At 38.8% G+C, this 18,360-nt stretch overlaps 1 protein-coding gene across 5 annotated transcripts in view; it reads right to left on the bottom strand.

Annotated features, from left to right (window-relative positions):
* Nucleotides 1–18,360, bottom strand: part of LOC121516250 (phospholipid-transporting ATPase IA) — a 215,726-nt gene that overhangs the window by 128,142 nt on the left and 69,224 nt on the right. For 3 of the 5 annotated variants that reach the window (XM_041797431.1, XM_041797433.1, XM_041797435.1), the window contains exons 7-13: nucleotides 17,575–17,648; nucleotides 13,504–13,573; nucleotides 13,280–13,407; nucleotides 10,825–10,936; nucleotides 10,087–10,252; nucleotides 9,730–9,735; nucleotides 4,765–4,892 (exon numbers count right to left, since the gene is read on the bottom strand). In XM_041797431.1, coding sequence (XP_041653365.1) covers nucleotides 4,765–4,892; nucleotides 9,730–9,735; nucleotides 10,087–10,252; nucleotides 10,825–10,936; nucleotides 13,280–13,407; nucleotides 13,504–13,573; nucleotides 17,575–17,648 — 684 coding nt within the window. The remainder of the gene's footprint in view (nucleotides 1–4,764; nucleotides 4,893–9,729; nucleotides 9,736–10,086; nucleotides 10,253–10,824; nucleotides 10,937–13,279; nucleotides 13,408–13,503; nucleotides 13,574–17,574; nucleotides 17,649–18,360) is intronic. The other 2 variants (XM_041797432.1, XM_041797434.1) reach the window with 1 other exon arrangement.

Raw genomic sequence — 18,360 nt, 5'->3', positions numbered from 1 at the left:
CAAAAAAGTTGGGTCGCTGTGAAAAATGTAAAAAAAAAAAAAAAAAAAAATGAAACACAGAATGCAATTGCTGTCAAATCTCATAAAACCATATTTTATTGACAATAGAACACTGATCATCAACTGGCAGACGGGGGGACATACCAGGCCCCCCAAAGCTTCCTGTCCGGCCCCCGAAAGATCGTTAAATTCAGAAAAGGAGGAAAAGGAGATGTTGTCGTTTTAAGATTATCCTTTGGTCTTAAAAGTCTGCACCTGTTAAATCCATCCCACAAACAATTAATATTGAAATAGTTTAAGAATGGCTTAAAATTTGATCTGTTTTTACAGAAGTGTACTGTCATAATTAGTAGATATTTAAAAAAGGGTTAAGGTTGGCAAAAGTGCTGCAAAAAAGGTCAGATAAAGAGGAGAAAATGGGTTAGAGAGCAGCAAAAATTGGTTACAAGCGGCAAAATGGGTTGTGGAGTAGCACAAAGGGACAAAAATGGCCAGAAAAAGTTATGAATAGAAGTTAAAATGTGGCAAAAATTGGTAAAGAGGAAAAAAGGGGCAAAAGGTATCAAAAATTGGTTACAAATGACAAAAATAGTGCAAAAATAGTAATGAAAAGGGGTTAAAAAGTGGCAAAAAAGGATAAAAGAGAAGCACAAAAGGGGATAAAACATGTAGGAAAAGGCGTTGAAATGGGTTAAAATCTTGCAAAAATTTGGTTAAAGAGGCATAAGTTAAAAATTGGGCTAGAAGTGGCAAAAATCTGTTGTAAAATTGTTGAAAAAATGTAATGGAAAGGGGTTAAAAAGTGGCAAAAATTGAAGAAAAGTGGCAAAAATGGATAAAAGAGTGCACAAAGGGGATAAAACATGCAGGAAAAGTGGTTCAAAAGGGTTAAAATCTTGCAAAAATTTGTTAAAGAGGCAAAAAGGGGCAGGAAGTATCAAAAAAGGGTTAAAAGTAAAAAAATTAGTTAATATTGGTGCTACATCACAATTGTGGAGGGCCCATTCTCTGGGATTTTCAGGGGCCCAAACAACTCTGTTGTCAGGCCTGTCTCCTGAATTATAGATAATAGGGATAGATCTCACTGGTAATGCCTAAAAGTGTCCTGCGGTTTGAAAGAAAATACAAATACAACTACAATAATATTTCAATCTGACCAAAACAATAAGATTTGAAAACTGCAGCAGGCCATATTGCGATTTAATCTCATTTTTAATTAACTGCCCAGCCCTTGTCATTAACGCCACGAGATTTCTTTAACCATGCATCGATCATACTCCTCATGGCGTCCATGTCCAGAGAAGTGAGGACATGGTACTGCTCAAAGCCATCTTCACCAGCCTCAATCTGATAATGGGGTTGAAGAAGTCATCCTGATGGACCACTCAGGTTTTTGTTCCGTCTATTTGTGAGGGTGGATTTCCCTCCCTTGGTTACGTCACCAACACTGATAATGTACTTCATGATTTCAAAGCTTGTTAGAAAGTCATAGAATTCAAAAAGTCAATAAAATCGGGTAGGGATCAGAATGATCAGACCGGAAAAAAGCATAAAAAGAGAAGGTTGCAACAAGAAAATATCAACTACTCCAGTTTGTCAGAAGTAAAGATGGGCACAGGTTCACCAATCAGCCAAAAACTGCTTCAAAAAACTTCAGAAAAATGTTCCTCAATGTAAAATTACTCTGATTATGAACATCCCACCATCTACAGTCTATGATGTCATAAAAAGATTCAGAGAATCTGGAGAAATCAAGGGGCGAGGCTGACGGTCAGCACTGAATGCTGGTGATCTTTGGCCCTCAGGGGCCACTGCATTAAAAACAGGCATGATTCTGTACTGAAATCACTGCATGGGCTCAGGATCACTTCCAGAAATCATTATCTGTCAGCACAGTTGGCCAAGCCATCCACAAATGACAGTTAAAGCTGGATCATAAAGAAGAAAGCATATGTGAACAGGATCCAGAACCAAATCTCATTTAAAATGGACTGAGGAAACATGGAAAACTGTTCTGTAGTCAGATGAATTAAAGTTCAAAATCCTTTTCGGAAACCACAGACGATAAGTGTTGCTGCCATCAAATTCAGAATGTGCTAATGTTTTCATGAAACAGTAAAATGTTTCAGTTTCAACAACTGATAAGTTGTTCATTTTCTATTGTCAATAACAGATGGATTAATGAGATCTGACAATCTGAATTCTTAAACATTCAATAATGACTTCTTAAAGACATCATTCTTAAACATCTTTGGACACTTGTGCTACAGCAGCTTAATGGGAAGAGTTTCTCACTCACAGCAGAGTAAAAACACAAACACAGGTTGACTCTGAAAGATGAGGCCGTGTAGAGTCACAGCCCAAAACACATGATAAAGGTTACATGAAAGAGAAGTAGCTTCTTTATAGATCAAGCCAGCATCAACAGTCGTTCTCCTTTGTTATCGTCTCCCAGAGCTCCTGAGGGAACTGTCTGGAGCTTCACTTTATTCAGAGAGACTTTTAACTTCATCTGCTCCAGCGCTTGATGTTTGGCAGGTAGAGCACAGTCTGTTTTTAAGTCTTTCAGCTTTATAAAACTGTTGCATGCTGCATTTGGGATCAATACTGATGAGATTTCAAGGGTACGCTGCATAAACTCTTGTGTGTTTGTCTGATTTCTATCAGAGTCAAAGCCACAGTCGACTGGCAAATCCAAATCTACATCCTATTTCATTTCTCCTATTTAAGAAGGTGAAATGTGGACAAACCTTAAATGTGAGTTTGACTGAAATCAGATCAAATTTCAGTTTCTGAGGTGTAAATAAAAACAGTCAGTTGTTTCTTTTAGAGGTTGTATTCAACTTTTGCTGTCCATCATTTTTATGTTTCATAGTCTGATATTTCTGATATAATAATGCAATAGGGCTGAACAATTCACAAAAATAATCTAATTGCGATTTTCTTTCCCAATATTGCAATCGGATTTAGTATGTGATTATTATTAGGTTCCTCATTTTCAGATTTGAAAAAATATATCTGATTGCAATTGATTTTGTTCTTATTGCAAATTTGATCTCAATGTTCTATTTAAGGGTATTTTCACTTGTATGTCATTCTTGTTTTGATCAAGAAAAGCATGCATAAAAAGCAAAAAGGAGGATTGTTGTACGCCATTCTAAAAAAATTGAATCTTGAATGTTTGCATAATGTGCACAGAAGTTGCGCTCCTGCAAAAATGAAGGAATATTTCACCTTCTGCGATTTGTAAATTGCACTTAGCCATATTGTGATTTAATCTAATTTGTGATTAATGGCCCAGCCCTATAATGCAAGATTGCCTAATTAATAGTATTCAACTTATAAAGCATCATTTCACACGTTTGGAGCAGCTGACAGCCTCCGACTTATTTGACACCTACGTTAGTCAAAGCTCTGAAAAAGTATTATAACAGACATTATCTAGGCTAAGCATCATTTATTAAGTCAAACATTTGATCGATAGAAAGTTAACTTCTGTGATCTCATAAATACTACCGAGCATTCACCACCTGCTCTCAGCATCATTTTTACTCACTCTTTCATGATAAGGTAAACTGCTGTTGTCTTTTTTTAGTTTAATTTTCTAAATCAACACTACAACTTGTTACCCATTTATCAGTTGGTTTGAACACATTTGTTTGTATGCACTTATTGGTAAATAAAAAAGAAAAAAAAAAAGGTAAACTGCATATAAAGAGGACCGTTTTGTTGCAGAAATCACTGCATACTGGCTGCATCGATCGATCGATAGATCGATAGATCGATAGATAGATAGATAGATAGATAGATAGATAGATATACACAGCTTAACAAATTTATTAGACCACCACCCAAAGTAAGGTTTATGCCACAGCTGCCCTAAATTAACAGCATTGGTAATTACCAAAATCATTTTTTAATGTTTCTGCAATGGTTAATACACCAATATGTAGAAGCCTTTTAACCCCAAGGATATTTTTAATGCTAGAATATAATTATTACTTTTATACATGAATTTTCAAATTTACTGATTTACAAAAAAACTGAAAAAATAGTAAAGCACATTATTATTTCTTGATTAATATGTCAAATTATAGTTATTTACTTGCACTCCTGAAGAGAAAAATGAGTTTCAGTGGTTGAATGTTATGCTTGATTCATTTCTGACTTCTCAGAGAAGCCCAGTGAGCCGGCTCAAACTTGGGTGAATTCAGTTTGAAATTCCTCACTCCTGTTCAAAATGGTAAAACATGGAGAGCTCAGTGAAAATGAAAGAGTCCGCATTAAAGCACGTCATGATGCTGGATGGTCTTTGAGACAAATATGACAGGTGGTCTAATAAATTTGTTAAGCACTATATATATATATACATTTTTTTCAGTCTTTAGCTGTCCATGACTGCTAACTAGTGAACAATCTCCCCTAACTCTCCAACTGCATTGAGGTCATATAAGTCAGCTGTGCAGATCTGCAGCCGTTTAGAGAGAGAAAGACAAAGGAGAAAGTGGAGCCTCCCTCTCGTTAATGTACGAGAAAAGGAGCCGTCTAACTTTACATATGAACCTCTCCTGGTACTCTTAACAGTTCTTATGCAGGTGATGTTGTGATAATTATTCTTAAATAAATTACTTGAGGTCCCTGGGTAATTCTAGTCCCGTTGGTTGAGTAGACATTTCACAAGAAGTGTGTGGGCCTCGTCCAAAAATGTGCACCAAAAATAGGCAGCTAAATTGAGATTAGCTGCAGACAGCAGCTTCAACTCACCCAGTTGATGAAAAAGGCTTGGATGAACTTGATAACTTCCAGGGTGACCAGCAGACTGATGGGGATCAGGTTGTTGAAGAGGATGATGAAGGTGAGGAAGTTGAGGCCAAAGTTTGCCGCCCCGCCATCTATGAGGGGACGAGTTTTAGGAAAAGGGAGGCGATACACAGGAGAGTCATCAGTACTGCTTCATAAATGTTAGTCAGTCAGATAAAAAGGCCCAAAGCTACTTCCAGCCAATGATCAACATTAACCCAATCCAATCCATGTTTTGGGCTAACGTTGTGCATTAGCTGGAGAGAACTATTTCTTCCACCCAACCTCGTCGTCGTTTTACGACTCGACCGATTAATAGTCCAATTTAATGTCCCGGAGAATCAAAGGAGCCAACAGGGACTGAAGTATCTCAAATGTTATTAGTGTCACAGCAGCAGCCTTGGCATCCAGCATGATCCAGGCAATGAGATCAACAAAGCACTATGCAAGATGGTGCTGGTCCCCCCAAAAGCCCCGAACAATAGGCAAAGCTCAACATTTAACCCCACTGACACCAAAAGTGAAAACAGGAGGGATGTGATTTACCTTTCCTCAGCTTGCAGGAGGTGCAAATGTTACCTTCCTCAACCCAAGCCTTGATCTTAGCATTGCGGTTGAGAGGCTCAGCCCCCACCCCCCATGACAAGACGATTGCAAAACAAAAAAACTGGATGGCACAACAAAAAAAAAAGTGGCAGAATGGAAGCTACTGCTACTGGTACAACAACACACATAGGAGGGAGAACTTTGTTTTTACAGAAGTGGGGAGGAAGACAAACGTATCAGATGCTCTCAAGACAAAGGAGGGAGAATTCAGTCCATAGCACATTCTCAACCAACAAGGAGTGGAAAAGAGGGGGTGGATTATGCCAGCAAGAACGTTTGGACGTTAATGATGATCACTGCATCAACTCATGTCTCTCGTTTCTAGGAGCCGGCTTGTTATGTGATGTTAGGTGAACATTTCTACTGTCAGATGAGAGAGTGATATTGTGTTGGATCAGTGGAGAGTCATTAGAAAAATTAAAATCAAACCAGGCCATGCTCAAGTCACACAAGTGTAGGAGTACACCTGATGATGTGTGTCTGAAATCTTCTAACTAAACCTCCAGACCAAGTTTTTCAGCTGATGTACGTTAGCATTGACTAGTGTTGAATAATTCAGGTCCCACTCTCAACATTAGAGCACAGAGTATAGGATCTTACTTTTTATAAAAGAAATGCTAATAATGACTGCCCTGCACAGGCTGAAGCCAGGTAAGTGCAGTGGAATTTTTCTATTGGCTGAGCTGGTACCTTCTGCCATCATCGACTACTTAGAGCCCAGTTCAGATTTTTGACAACCGTTTAAAACATCACTGGTGACCAGGCATGCCCACAGAGAGGGGGTTCCACAGCTGGGATTTATAGATGATAACAAAGCATGTGTGTTGGATCATTAGCATTGGTGCTAGCATCCTGGCTAACAGATACCTCATTTAGGGCTGTGATGGGAGTCGAGATGTTATTGGGTTATTCCGTTTCACCACTTTTTCCACCTATTTTTGCAACTTTTCACCAATTCTATCCCATTTTTGCCTTTTTTCCACATCTGACCAATTTTTTGCCCTTGTGAACCGTTTTTGTTACCTCCTTTTGGCATTTTCAACCAATCTTTGTACTTCTTTTGCTACTTGTGACCATTGTCTTTCCACTTTCTGCCACTTTTGATCCCTTCTGCTGCTTTTTGCCACTTTTATTCAACTTTGGGCCCATTTTAACAACTTTTTTCTTTTATGCAAATTTCCAACCATTTTTGCAGCTTTTTTTCCAACTTGTCTGATGTTTTTGCCACTTTTAGCCCTGTATGTCACTGTTTTGCAGCTTGTCCACTATATTTATCACTCGATTATGCCACATTTTACCCGGTTTTCACACTATGACCCTTTTTAGCCACTTCTGACCCTGTTTTTTTTTTTGCTGATTTATTGTAGCTCGTCCACTATCTTTGCAACTTCTGGCATATTGGACACTTTTAGGGAGCTTTTCCACTATTTTTGATACTTGATTTTACCACAATTTCTCATTTTTGCCTCTTCTGGACCTTTTTTGCCACTTTATTTGAGACGTGTTCATTATTATTTTTGCAACTTTTTTCATACTTTTGACCAATTTTACCAACTTCTGGCCCCTTTTTGCCAATTTATTGCAGCTTTTCCAACTATTTTTGTCTTTTTTTTTTGTCACTTTTGGCCCTTTATCAACTTTAGTATGGCTTTTCCATTATTTCTGCCTTCTTTATGCAACCCATTTTTTCTCTTTTCGTTATCCTTGTCACTTTTATGAGACATGTCCATTATTTTTGCCATTTTTTTCATACTTTTGACCCATTTTGCCCACTTCTGGCCCTTTTTCAACAACTTATTGCAGCTTTTCACTGTATTTTCCATGTTTTTGCCACTTTTGGCCCTTTCAGCAACTTTATTGTAGCTTTTCCAGTATTTTTGCCTTCTTAGTGCCACCCATTTTGCCTCTTTTGGTAATTTTTGTCACTTTAATGAGACATGTCCATTATTTTTGCCACTTTGTCATAACTTTGACCCATTTTACCAATTTTCTGGCCCTTTCATGCCAATTTATTTCAGCTTTTCCTCTAGTTTTGTCTCTTTTTTGTCAATTTTTTCAGCTTGTCCATTATTATTGCCCTCTTTTTGACACTTTGACCCATTTTGCCACTATTGGCCCGTTAGCCATTTTTTGCAGCTTGTTCATTATTTGTGCTCTCTTTTTGTAATTTTTGGCCTTTTTTGCTACTATTTGCCGATTTTTGCCAATAATGCTTAATAATGCTTAAGATGCTCTTAAGATAGAACTTTCCCATTCAAATTCAGCTGGAAGCAACGCCTGAGAACATGTGCATCCTTGCACCACTTCCAGCGTGGCTCAGAGGTCCACTTTCTAGTGCATTTCTCCCTCATCATGAGAAATTTATGAATGAAAATCAACCATTGGTTCTCTGTTGAGTGAATATGCCATATGAGGATCCAATTTTATTCAACAGAGTCCTCCATTCACAACAAGAGGTGAACGGCAGAGATGGGCAGTGCTGGCCTGTATTCGTCATACTGTGTTATTGTTTTGGATGAGAGCCCCCTAGTTACAGAATTTTACATTCTTCGCGTTCAAATTAAGAGACTGTGAGAGTCGTTGCATTGGACACGATGCATTGCCTCTCAGATGAGAGCTGCGACTGTCAACAGCGATGTCCTAGAACGGTGTCTTCATGTTGTGAATCGTTGGTCTGAACAGAGCTCAAAACTGTAATATACTCCTAAAACTTCTTTTGAAATTCCAGGGTAGAGTCCAGCCAAAACTCTGGGGTTTAGTTACTGTTTAATAAAATAACATTATAGTCTCTAACAGAGCACGTAAAATCTAAATATTTGAAAAATTTCCAACAACATGCTGTTGAAGGAGTTTGACTTCTAATCCTTTCTTTGATAAAACCAATTCTGTGTGAAATCAAATTATTCTAATATAAAAAAAAATGAAGCTGTGCTGTCAGTTAAATCATCAGAAATTTGCTCACAAAGACAGTCAGCACTAATTCACTGACAGTACTGACTGATTAAAATGTATGCAAAGTTAATTGCCATGGCCTACAATCAGCTCTAAATCTGCATAAACTTACATGTGTGAGCTAAATGCATGCACAAATCTGAGTCAGCAATCTGCAAAGGGTCAATGTCAAATTAATTATCCTCAGGTCATGCATAATCACCCGCTTCAGTGACATATGAGCCTGTGTGATGTGTGGTGGGCTAACATTGACTCTTCTGCTCCTGTTGGCTTCAAATTTCCAAATGTTGGTAGGTGAGTGAATTTATAATCCAGGTTAGATAAAGTGATGTGAGTTTAAGATTTGACAATCGCCCCACCTCTCTCTTTTGTCACAGGTTGGATAATATGCACTGGAAAGAGTCTCAACAGCTCCTTATGGAGGTACAATCAGTCTCAAGATGGACACCTGCTTTATGACTTACACTCCCCTCGTCAGTGTGAGATTGGTCCTTTTCAAGAGGGTTTAAATACTGAAAAAAACCCTGCAAACACCAATAGAAGCCAATGCATCATTGTAGAATAAAGGAACAGTGTAAGTCATATTGCAAGCTTGATTTGACTAGGGCACAACCTCTCCTACACAGGCCTATCAGGGTACAGAGTAATGGCCAGCATGCCACGATAATCACTTTGCATACCAGGTTCAGAGCTTCATCACAACAGACCAAGACTGAGCAGCCCGTATTTTTTTATGTGCTGTGTTAATGTCTGCCATAGAAGCTTAAAATGAAGCTGTTTCCTGTAATTGCTTTAGCATAAATGTTAAAAGTAAGAAGGTTTACGCCTCTCCCCTTCCCTCCCCTCTCCATCTGTCCTCAGAAGAAAACGATGGCTGCAGAGGCATTTAGAAAATGTCAGCTCTTGCCCCCTTGGGTTGCAGCACATGTTGTGTTTGAGCCATAAACACATACACGCCTCCCGCTATGAAAGGCTCCTGTGTACGACATCATCTCCCTGGCAGTCAGAGGAAATGCTGCGACTCGTTTTTCTCAAGGTGTTGTCGAATGGAAAAAAAAAGAAAGATGAGGGTCTGAAGCTTGGGAGCTGCAAAGCGTTTAACGTGGCACAAAAAAATGAAGGAAAAGTGAGACACTGTTTGCATCAGGCACTGAAAATAACTAGACGAAGGTATAAGAGAGCTGGAGGGGAAAAACCTATTGTTGGATCCCTGGTATGTGCTTGTCCATGGCATGGGCCCATACAAAGTAGGGCAACCATTTAGGGGGCGAGGGTAGGGGGCTTCATTTGCTTAGCAAAGGCAGAGCTTCAGTAAGGGGTTAGTAAGGGAGGGTCATTCACGGATGGCCAAGGCTTTTAAATGGTTGTTACCTGGAGCTGTTAAAAAAACGACAACAAAGAAAAACAACAAAATCAAACAGAACATTAGAAAGGAAACAAAAAAGTACAGCAGCGCAGTGATATTCAACCATTTCTTTTCACTCATTCACAACACATCTATGCATGTCACAGCTGTCTTTTCTCAGTTAACAGGGAATTCACTTATTCCCACATAGCCACATATTTCACTTGTTACGCGAAACATAGTTTAACTGAGGCAACATAAAGACTGACACGACACATACCAGCATTTAGGAACTTAAAATGACAAAGAAATAAGCTGATATGGACAAGTGAGACAGAATATGTGGAATAAGAGGAGCAGCGTAGGGCTGACGGGGCTCTTACAGTTGAGATCCATGTACCAGGCATCGTTGCCGTACTGGTACTTCCAGATGGTTTGGCCTATCGAGCAGACCAGAGAGATGGCCAGCAGGCAGCCAAACAGAACGAGGATCTGAAAGTTGGTGATGCGCTCCACGTTGGACAGCTTCAGAGGAGGACGGGTGGAATTCTGGGAATTAAAAATAGTGGAAAAGTTTTACTTCAGATGACCTTCTCTACATCCTGAAAACTGGAGGGTAAAAACAACACATTCTGAAGGTTCCTACAGTACATCAAACATCAGAATATTATCTTTTTTAAAAAGTAAGGGGGGGCGCAGGGGTTAGCACTGTTGCCTCACAGCAAGAAGGTTTCTGGTTTGCTTCCCTATACATGCATGATTTTTCTTCAGGTACTCCAGCTCCCCCCGCCACCAAAGACATGCTCACTGGGTTAACTGGTGGCTCTAAAATGTCACTGGTGTGAGAGAGCCCTGTGATTGACTGGCGACCAGTCCAGGATTTGCCCCGCGTCTTACCAAATAAAAGCTGGGATAGGCTCCAGCCCCAATGATCCCAAACGGGAAAAGCAGTGTAGAAAATGAATGCATGGATAAAAAAAGTAAAATGGTTGATTTTTAATCCTTTAAAGATTTTAAACAGTACCAAGAGAACCATGGGAAAATTCTGAATAATTTTACCACACTGGCTTTTTGTTTCCCAAATAACACCCTCCCATTATTCGACTTTATTTCTTTTTTACCTGCATGAGCTTAGTGTCATGTCCTGTGTAGACCACCACACCATGCACCCACTGGGTGTTCCTCAGCTGAGCTCCTCTCAGTAAGATCTGGTCCGGACCCAGTGGGATGGTGCTGGAGACAGAAAAATCACACCCATGAGTACGTTCATCATTTATACACAGAGAAGAAGAAGTCTGTAACCAAGGATCAATTTTGCAACAGTCATTCATGTATCCAGACAGAACTTAGACTCCACAACACAGACGTGGCAATAAGAACTTTGTGATTTTCAGAAAGACCTTTCCATGTCACTTCATGGTTATATATTATCCAAAAAGACCGGCAGCCATTAAAGTAGCCTCTATTTCTCAAAGCCTATGACAGTCTGTTCATTTTCCTCCTGCTTTTAGACTTTCTATAAACACTGGAATCAGCTTTGTTTAGTGAAAAGTTTTTGCAGATTCTTTAATTTTAATGTTAAGTGGGTTCCTTTCATAAAGCTTTAAAGCACTGATCATCAACTGAAGGCCCAGGGGCCATATCAGGCCCACAAAGCTTCCAATCTGGACCCCAGAAGCTAGATTAAATTCAGAAAATGTGCTGAGGAAAAAAATACATTGCTGTATTTAGGGTATCTTTTCTTTGTTTTCTCTTTTTAATCCCAACAGATAACTCCAAAAACAAGTGAGATCAAAACAATTTTTTTTTTAAAGTTTGGCTTAATATTTGATCAGTTTCACAAAAATCCGGCTATTATCAACCATTATTAACAAATAAGATGCATGACAAACATACTCTAAAGAGGAACCCTGCATGATCAGACAAGTTCGTCTTGTTGGATAGATATTTGCATCTCTCAAATGTATATTAAACTAAAAACTCACTGAATATCCCACATATCTGCATTTTGAGTTCATTTCAGCTCATAAACTCACTAGGGAACCACCATGTTTTGATCCGCGCTGATAGTATGATGTCACGGTTCTGCAGCGCTCCTCTCCGTTGCTAAGCAGTAACCGTTTTTCAGACGGTTTTTCTGCTTGCAGCTGTTGCTGCCATGAGTTTGCTGCATGTTGGTTTTGTCTCCCTGCTGTCAAAGCTCTGTCATTCCTCCTAAGTTTTACCTCAATAAACCTCCCCACAAGTGACTGGATTCAGTGTATAGTGGAAGCGTTCCGGGAGCTTTAAAAAAAAACCGGAAGTCCTTTCGTATTGTGTTTATCTTTACCTGAACCTTGTGGAAACAGAAAGCTTCATAAAGAGTAGAAGTTCAGGGACCAGCTTTATTAAACAGGCACATTTTAGCTCGTGGCCTTCATCTGGTTCATCAAGAAACAGATTTTAAACATTTTCTACCCATGTGGACGTACATATTTGCTACAACAAGGTAAATATGGCTCTGTATTTATCATTTTCCTGTCTAGATGCACAGATAACTACTAATGGTGCAAATACAAAATAGAAAAGACCTCTTATTTTAGAATTCTCAGTGCGTGAGACTTGCTGCTTTTCTGAGATGCAGCCGTGACTCTGGCTACCAGTCTGAAACAGGTTACTGCACAGGAACAGTGAGGATCACCTTGGAGCTGTGATGTCACGGCACCAGCGCAGACCAAAACATGGTGGTCTCCTGGTGGATTTATAAACTCAAATGACTCAAAATGAAAATATCTTGTGAGTTTTTTAGTTCAGTATGTATATGAGAGATGCAATTATCTATCCAACAAGATGAACTTGTCTGATCACGCAGGGTTCCTTTTAAGTCCATTCTTGACTGAAGCAGCAGATTTCTGTGTGAATTAAACAGTTCGGTGAGGTTGAGAGGTTATTTTTTATTTCCTGAGAATCAAAACAATGACCTGTTTCCTTCACGTGCATTTCACCAATCAGGATGCAGAGAATTCACATAAAACTACATGGCAGTCCTAGAAATATGTAGCTTAAATATCTCAAGCGTCCCCTTGTGGTTGGCTTCAATATAGGTCACATGGTCTGAGTTCACTGCTAAAGGCTAAAATAAGGAACATTACAAACAAAATACAATCATTTAGACAGAAATGTTTCTTTTGTTTAGGTCATTTTAAGGTCTGGCCCACACAGCATCTGCATGGATATAAGCTGGCCCCTGTACAAATGTAGTTGATGATCCCCGCCTTAGAGGTCCCCTTTGTCCTGCCTGAATTTCATCTTTGGTTAGACCTTCAAGTTTTGACAAGGGAATTAACACCAATGCCCCAAAGCCTTTATGATAAAGTTTCGAAATTCACAAAATAAATTTGAGTTTTTTGTGCCAAACTCATGGAATCATAGGTATTAGAACAGTCGACACTGAAGCTATGTTGTAATTTCTTTAAAACAGCGAGTGTCAAATCAAATGTGTACTGAATGTAAGTAAGGCAGGGATTTAATCTTTATGGCTCATGCTGTATTAATGTAGAGGGAAGAAGCAGAGGTCAGGTGTAAAGTTTAGCTAACCTGTGTCCATCCAGACGGATGTTTCCAACAAACTCATAGAGGTGGCGGTTCGGGCTCTCGCACTCCATCCTTCCAGAGAGACGCATCAGGCTGTCGATGTCCTTTAAGTCTGCACTTACTTGGAGACCCTGTTGGTTTGTTGCAGCAGCATTTCACTTGTATTTTTATTTTCTGAACAGGACAATTACAAGTACACAGAAGTAAAAAAAGATAAAAGGAAATACCTGTCTGATTTTAAGGTTGGTTTCTCCGTCCAAATTTGATGTTTCGATGTAGCACATACCCTGTGGTTCACTGTTGTGGAGGAAGAGGATAGACATGCTTGAAGTTCTTAATATAACTGTAAACTATTTGTTTTCATAACAGAGTGCATCTATCAACAGCTAACTTTTTAATATTACTGAAACTTGATAGAGTATTGTTAACAAGTGAACTAGAAGGGTCGAGAAGTTTCACTTTTAACATCATTTTCCAGTCAGTCTCAACTACTCTGATCTACAAAGGTCTGCTAATGGACAGGTGCATCTCAGAACAGAATACCATGAAAAAGTTCTTTTCTGTTATTTATTTAAAAAGCCACATTTCCATATAGACTACATTTATTACACACAAAGTGAAATATTTCAAGACACAGAAGGTCGTTGGTGAACGGGCAGGCTGTTCTTAGAGGCTGTATCAAAGCAGATTCATAGAGAGAACAAGCAACAGAGATGAGCTCAGCCTTCTGACCGAGTACTTAGCGCATAAATGAAAATAATGTTCCAGAAGGCCGACATCGCTGTGTTATTGATCCTTTTTGATTTGTGTTTTGTACAATTCTAATTTTTTAGATGGTGGATTTTTTAATTCTTGTGAGCTGAACTCAGAGGTCATTAACATTAAAACAAAAAAGTCTGGAAAAATTTCACTTTGAATCTGAAATATTTGGATATTAAACTGTTGGTATTGATCAGTTTTTGCCTCGTCGTCTACGCCTCAAGTCTTCTGACAGGGCAGAGACAGCGTGATCATATCACGCCAGTTTTAGCCTCCCTCCACTGTCTTCCTGTCAGCTTCGGCTGAGTTATGTATTATGCATTATTTTTACAAATATCTATGCTTTTTAATTTATTTTTACACCATAATTTCCAAAATGTATGAGCAATACATTTAATATGTTTAAATTGAATTCACTTGCATTATTTCGCAGTGCTACACCTGGACTACGTCATTTGGACCTTTTAAATGGACGTTCCCAGCATTGTATTTTACTCTATTTGATACTAATGTCAGTCTGTTGACTGACTCATTTAGTCATTTTTGATTAAAAATGACACTAGTTACTAGGGCTGAAGGATTTGGGAAAATAATCTAATTCGATTTTTTTTCCCAATATTGCAATTTAATAAATGATTCTTTCTTAAGTTCCACATCTTTATTATTTTCAACAAAAACAAGCAATAATTCATTCTATACTATAACCAACACAATATTAGATTAAACTAGGGCAGAACAATTTAAAAAATATTTCTAATTGTGATGATTTTTTTACTCATTTTGCACATTTGATATGAACTGTTTTATTAAAGGGAATGATCATTTTTATAGAATCCTCATACTTAATAAGAAAAATATACAAAAATAAAGAAAACAGGATTTTTTTATCACTATTCAAAAAATATGGCATTAAAATGAGTGCATGATATGTAATGTATATTTCAGGTTCAAGAAATATTACATCTTCTGTGATTTGAAAATTGCAGCAGGCCATATTGTGATTTAATCTCATTTGCGATTAATTGCCCAGCCCAACTAATTACTAAGAAAAATGAATAAAAACACACTTTTAATTGCAGGCTTTTAAGGTCCCCTCCATAGTGTGGGACTGGGTAATCAGGACCCTTATTCCCCCCCTGTGCTACACCCACAGCTTCAGGATCCAGATTTTACTTGTTTTTAAAACACTGCAGGGGCTCGCGCCACAATACTTGACTGAGCTGTTGCAGCATCATGCTCCAGTGAGAGCGCTGCAGTAAACACCTCAGATGCTCTACGATGTAGACTTAAAATCTGAGGTGACAGAGCGATACCATGGGACAATTCACCTCAAAATATTAGAGCTTCTCAATCTACTGAAAACTTTAAGTCCTTGCTTAAGACTCACCTGTTTAAACTGGCTTTTAATAGAAGATGACATCTTGACATTTTCAGCTCTTACTTGTACTATTTATCATTGTTATTTAAATTATTTCATTGTTATTGTATTGTAATTTAAATTATTTTATTGTTATTGTATTGTTATCTAAATTATTTTATTGCCTTCTATATCTTGAGCCTGTGCAGCACTTTGGTCAACTATAGAAATAGATTTTGAGCTTTTCCATGATACTAATTCTTTGAGATGCACCTGTAAATCACTCCAAACAAAGATGTTGCTGTTTTCCTTAAATGACCAGCTGCATAAAACTACTTCACTGAGGGAAAGTTTGCCACTAAACATCCTTCAATCAGACACAACATCTTTGTCCGTGTAACTGTCTTTGGGGAAAAGCTTAAACACACTGCAGAGGGACAGAGAGAGTGGAAACAGCAGAGTGGGGTGATAGGAGCAAGCAGGCATGCCGAGCACAACAAACAGAGCAGACAAATGGGCCTCTGACAGACTCTGGGCACGGGGACAGAGGGGGGAGAGCATGCCGGTGCTTAAGGTGAGCTGGCTCTCTGGTTAGCTACTCTTTTAATGGAGTGATTTATTTATACCGGAGGTTGGTCCACACACACAAACAGGGAAGGGGGAGGAGGGACAAATCAAAAAGAGATCTGGACATTGAGGTCTGACCACAATCAATGAGAGGTTTGGATATCTGCTGCTAGTAGTTTTTCTTTTTCTTCATGGAAACAAGCAGGCGTCTGCTCTGATGGTCAAGGAGTGAAAATTTAAACTCAGAGCTCATAGAACGAGGAACTATAGCTGCTTTTATGCATTACATGTTGTGGAAAGTTGGCGACAAAACTACACTTCCAGGATGCTTTGCAGCTTTACATCTTGGAGAGTGACTGCATGCAGTTTGTCACATCAAATTAAATGTTGCATTCAGGGTGCAATACAAGCCATGCAAGGGCAAGAATATGGAGAATATTCACACCCAGAAATACTCTGTTTACTCTTGGCAGTGTTAATAAACAAGGGTCGACTGCACATGTTAAGTTGTAAAAATAATACAACCCTAATTCCAAAAAGTTGGGGCACTGTGTAAAATGTAAATAAAATAGAAGTCAATGATTACCGAACCTCATAACCCCATATTTTATTCACGATAGAACATAAACAACGTATCAGATGTTGAAGCTGACACATTTTACCATTTCACGAAAAATATGAGTTCATTTTTAATTTGATGGCAGTAACACGTCTCAAAAAAAGTCGGGACAGGGCCATGTTTACCATTGTGTAGCATCCCCTCTTCTTTTAACAACAGTCTGTAATTGTCTGTTGCTGGGAGAGGAATGTTGTCCCATTCTTGTCTGATGTAGAATTCTAGTTGCTCAACCGTCTGGATCCAGATTCTCTGAATCTTTTCATGATATTATGGGTGGGATTTTTGCAGTCTGAGCAATTTTACGTTGAGGAACATTTCTCTTAGACACAATTTTAAGATGCAGCTTTTCAGAAATTGGTGAACCTCTGCCCATCTTTACTTCTGAGAGGCTCTTCCTCTCTAAAATGCTCCTTTTATACACAGTCATGTTACTGATCTCCTGCCAGTTAATCAAATACTGTAAAATGCTCCTCCAGCTGTTTTTCCTTAGTACCACTTACTTTTCCAGCCTTTAGTTGGCCTGTCCCTTCTTTTCTGAGATGTGTTGCTGAGCTAATATTTTTCATGAAATTGTAAAATGTCTCAGCTTCAACATCTGAAATGTTGTTTCTGTTCTACTGTGAGTAAATATGGGTTTTTGAGATTCCGTTATCAGTGACTTCAGTTTTTATTTACATTTTTACATAGTGTCCCAACTTTTCTGGAATTAGGGTTGTACAACACATAAAAAGAATACTGAATTAGTGCTACCAAAGCACTTTGTAGAGAAAAAGAAGAAAAACAGGATAATTTTGTTGAACTGCTGAGACACTCCAGTATTATGTTGTTTCCAGAGTATTCACAAACGGCTCTTTCTTTTTTAAATAAAGACAATAAAATCTGTCTCATTTGTGTCAGGAGTAAGAGAAGAGCTTTTAAATGTCCCGTCCCAGTCAGTCCACACAGCCCCGCTCTCTCCCACCGCTGTTTTGTTGGTAAAGTTGCTGGTTTCCTGACCTGGACGACAGAATGACGAGGTCAGCCGGGAGGTGATCTCCATTGGCAGCTCTGACTACTTCCCCAACAGCCACCTGATATTACCAACCACACACCAGCAGGGGGCGAGAGAGAGGAGGTGTGGCAGTTGTGTTGTGGAGAAGGGGGGCAGGAGAGGATGAGAAACAAAAAGAGGGAGGGGGGATAAAGGAAGGATGGAGAGGGTAAAAGGAAAACAACACAGACAAGACGGACAAACAGCAAACATGTAAGGGGAGAGAGACAACTGTTTCAGTTTCAGGGAGATGAGAAGAGCAAAATGATCAGTCCTGGGTACGAACGGTCATCTGTTCTCCTTTTCACAAAACCATTTAGAAAAAGAAGGTGGAGAATTGCTCAGATGTGTATGAATTCAACTGGAGAACTATCAAATTCAGAACAAATCAATGACGTGGAAGGTTCCAGCAGTTACAGGAAGTCTTAGATCAGTGATACTCAACGCGTGGCTCTTTTGTGTTTATTTGTGACTCTTTTATTTCTTAATTTTAAATATTATTCCCCCAGAAAACCTTAACCCTCTGGTACCCCTTGTGCCAAAAATGCACACTTAGTTGATATTTTTTTTTTTTTAAATTGTCCTCTTTCACAGTTAATATTATCATGTATTGTATTTTTTGTTCATTTTCGCACAATTTTCAAAATTCTGTCCCAGCCACAACAATCTGCCCAACATAAATAAAGTAAACTTTTTTATAGCTTTAATACCTCTGGTGTGCAAAAAGTCCCCAATGAAACCCATTCAAACCA

The sequence above is a fragment of the Cheilinus undulatus genome, linkage group 10, assembly GCF_018320785.1.
Source record: "Cheilinus undulatus linkage group 10, ASM1832078v1, whole genome shotgun sequence".
Taxonomy (NCBI): Eukaryota; Metazoa; Chordata; class Actinopteri; order Labriformes; family Labridae; genus Cheilinus; species Cheilinus undulatus.
The sequence above is the reverse complement of the archived record's forward strand: the minus strand, read 5'-3'. Positions and strand labels throughout refer to the sequence as shown.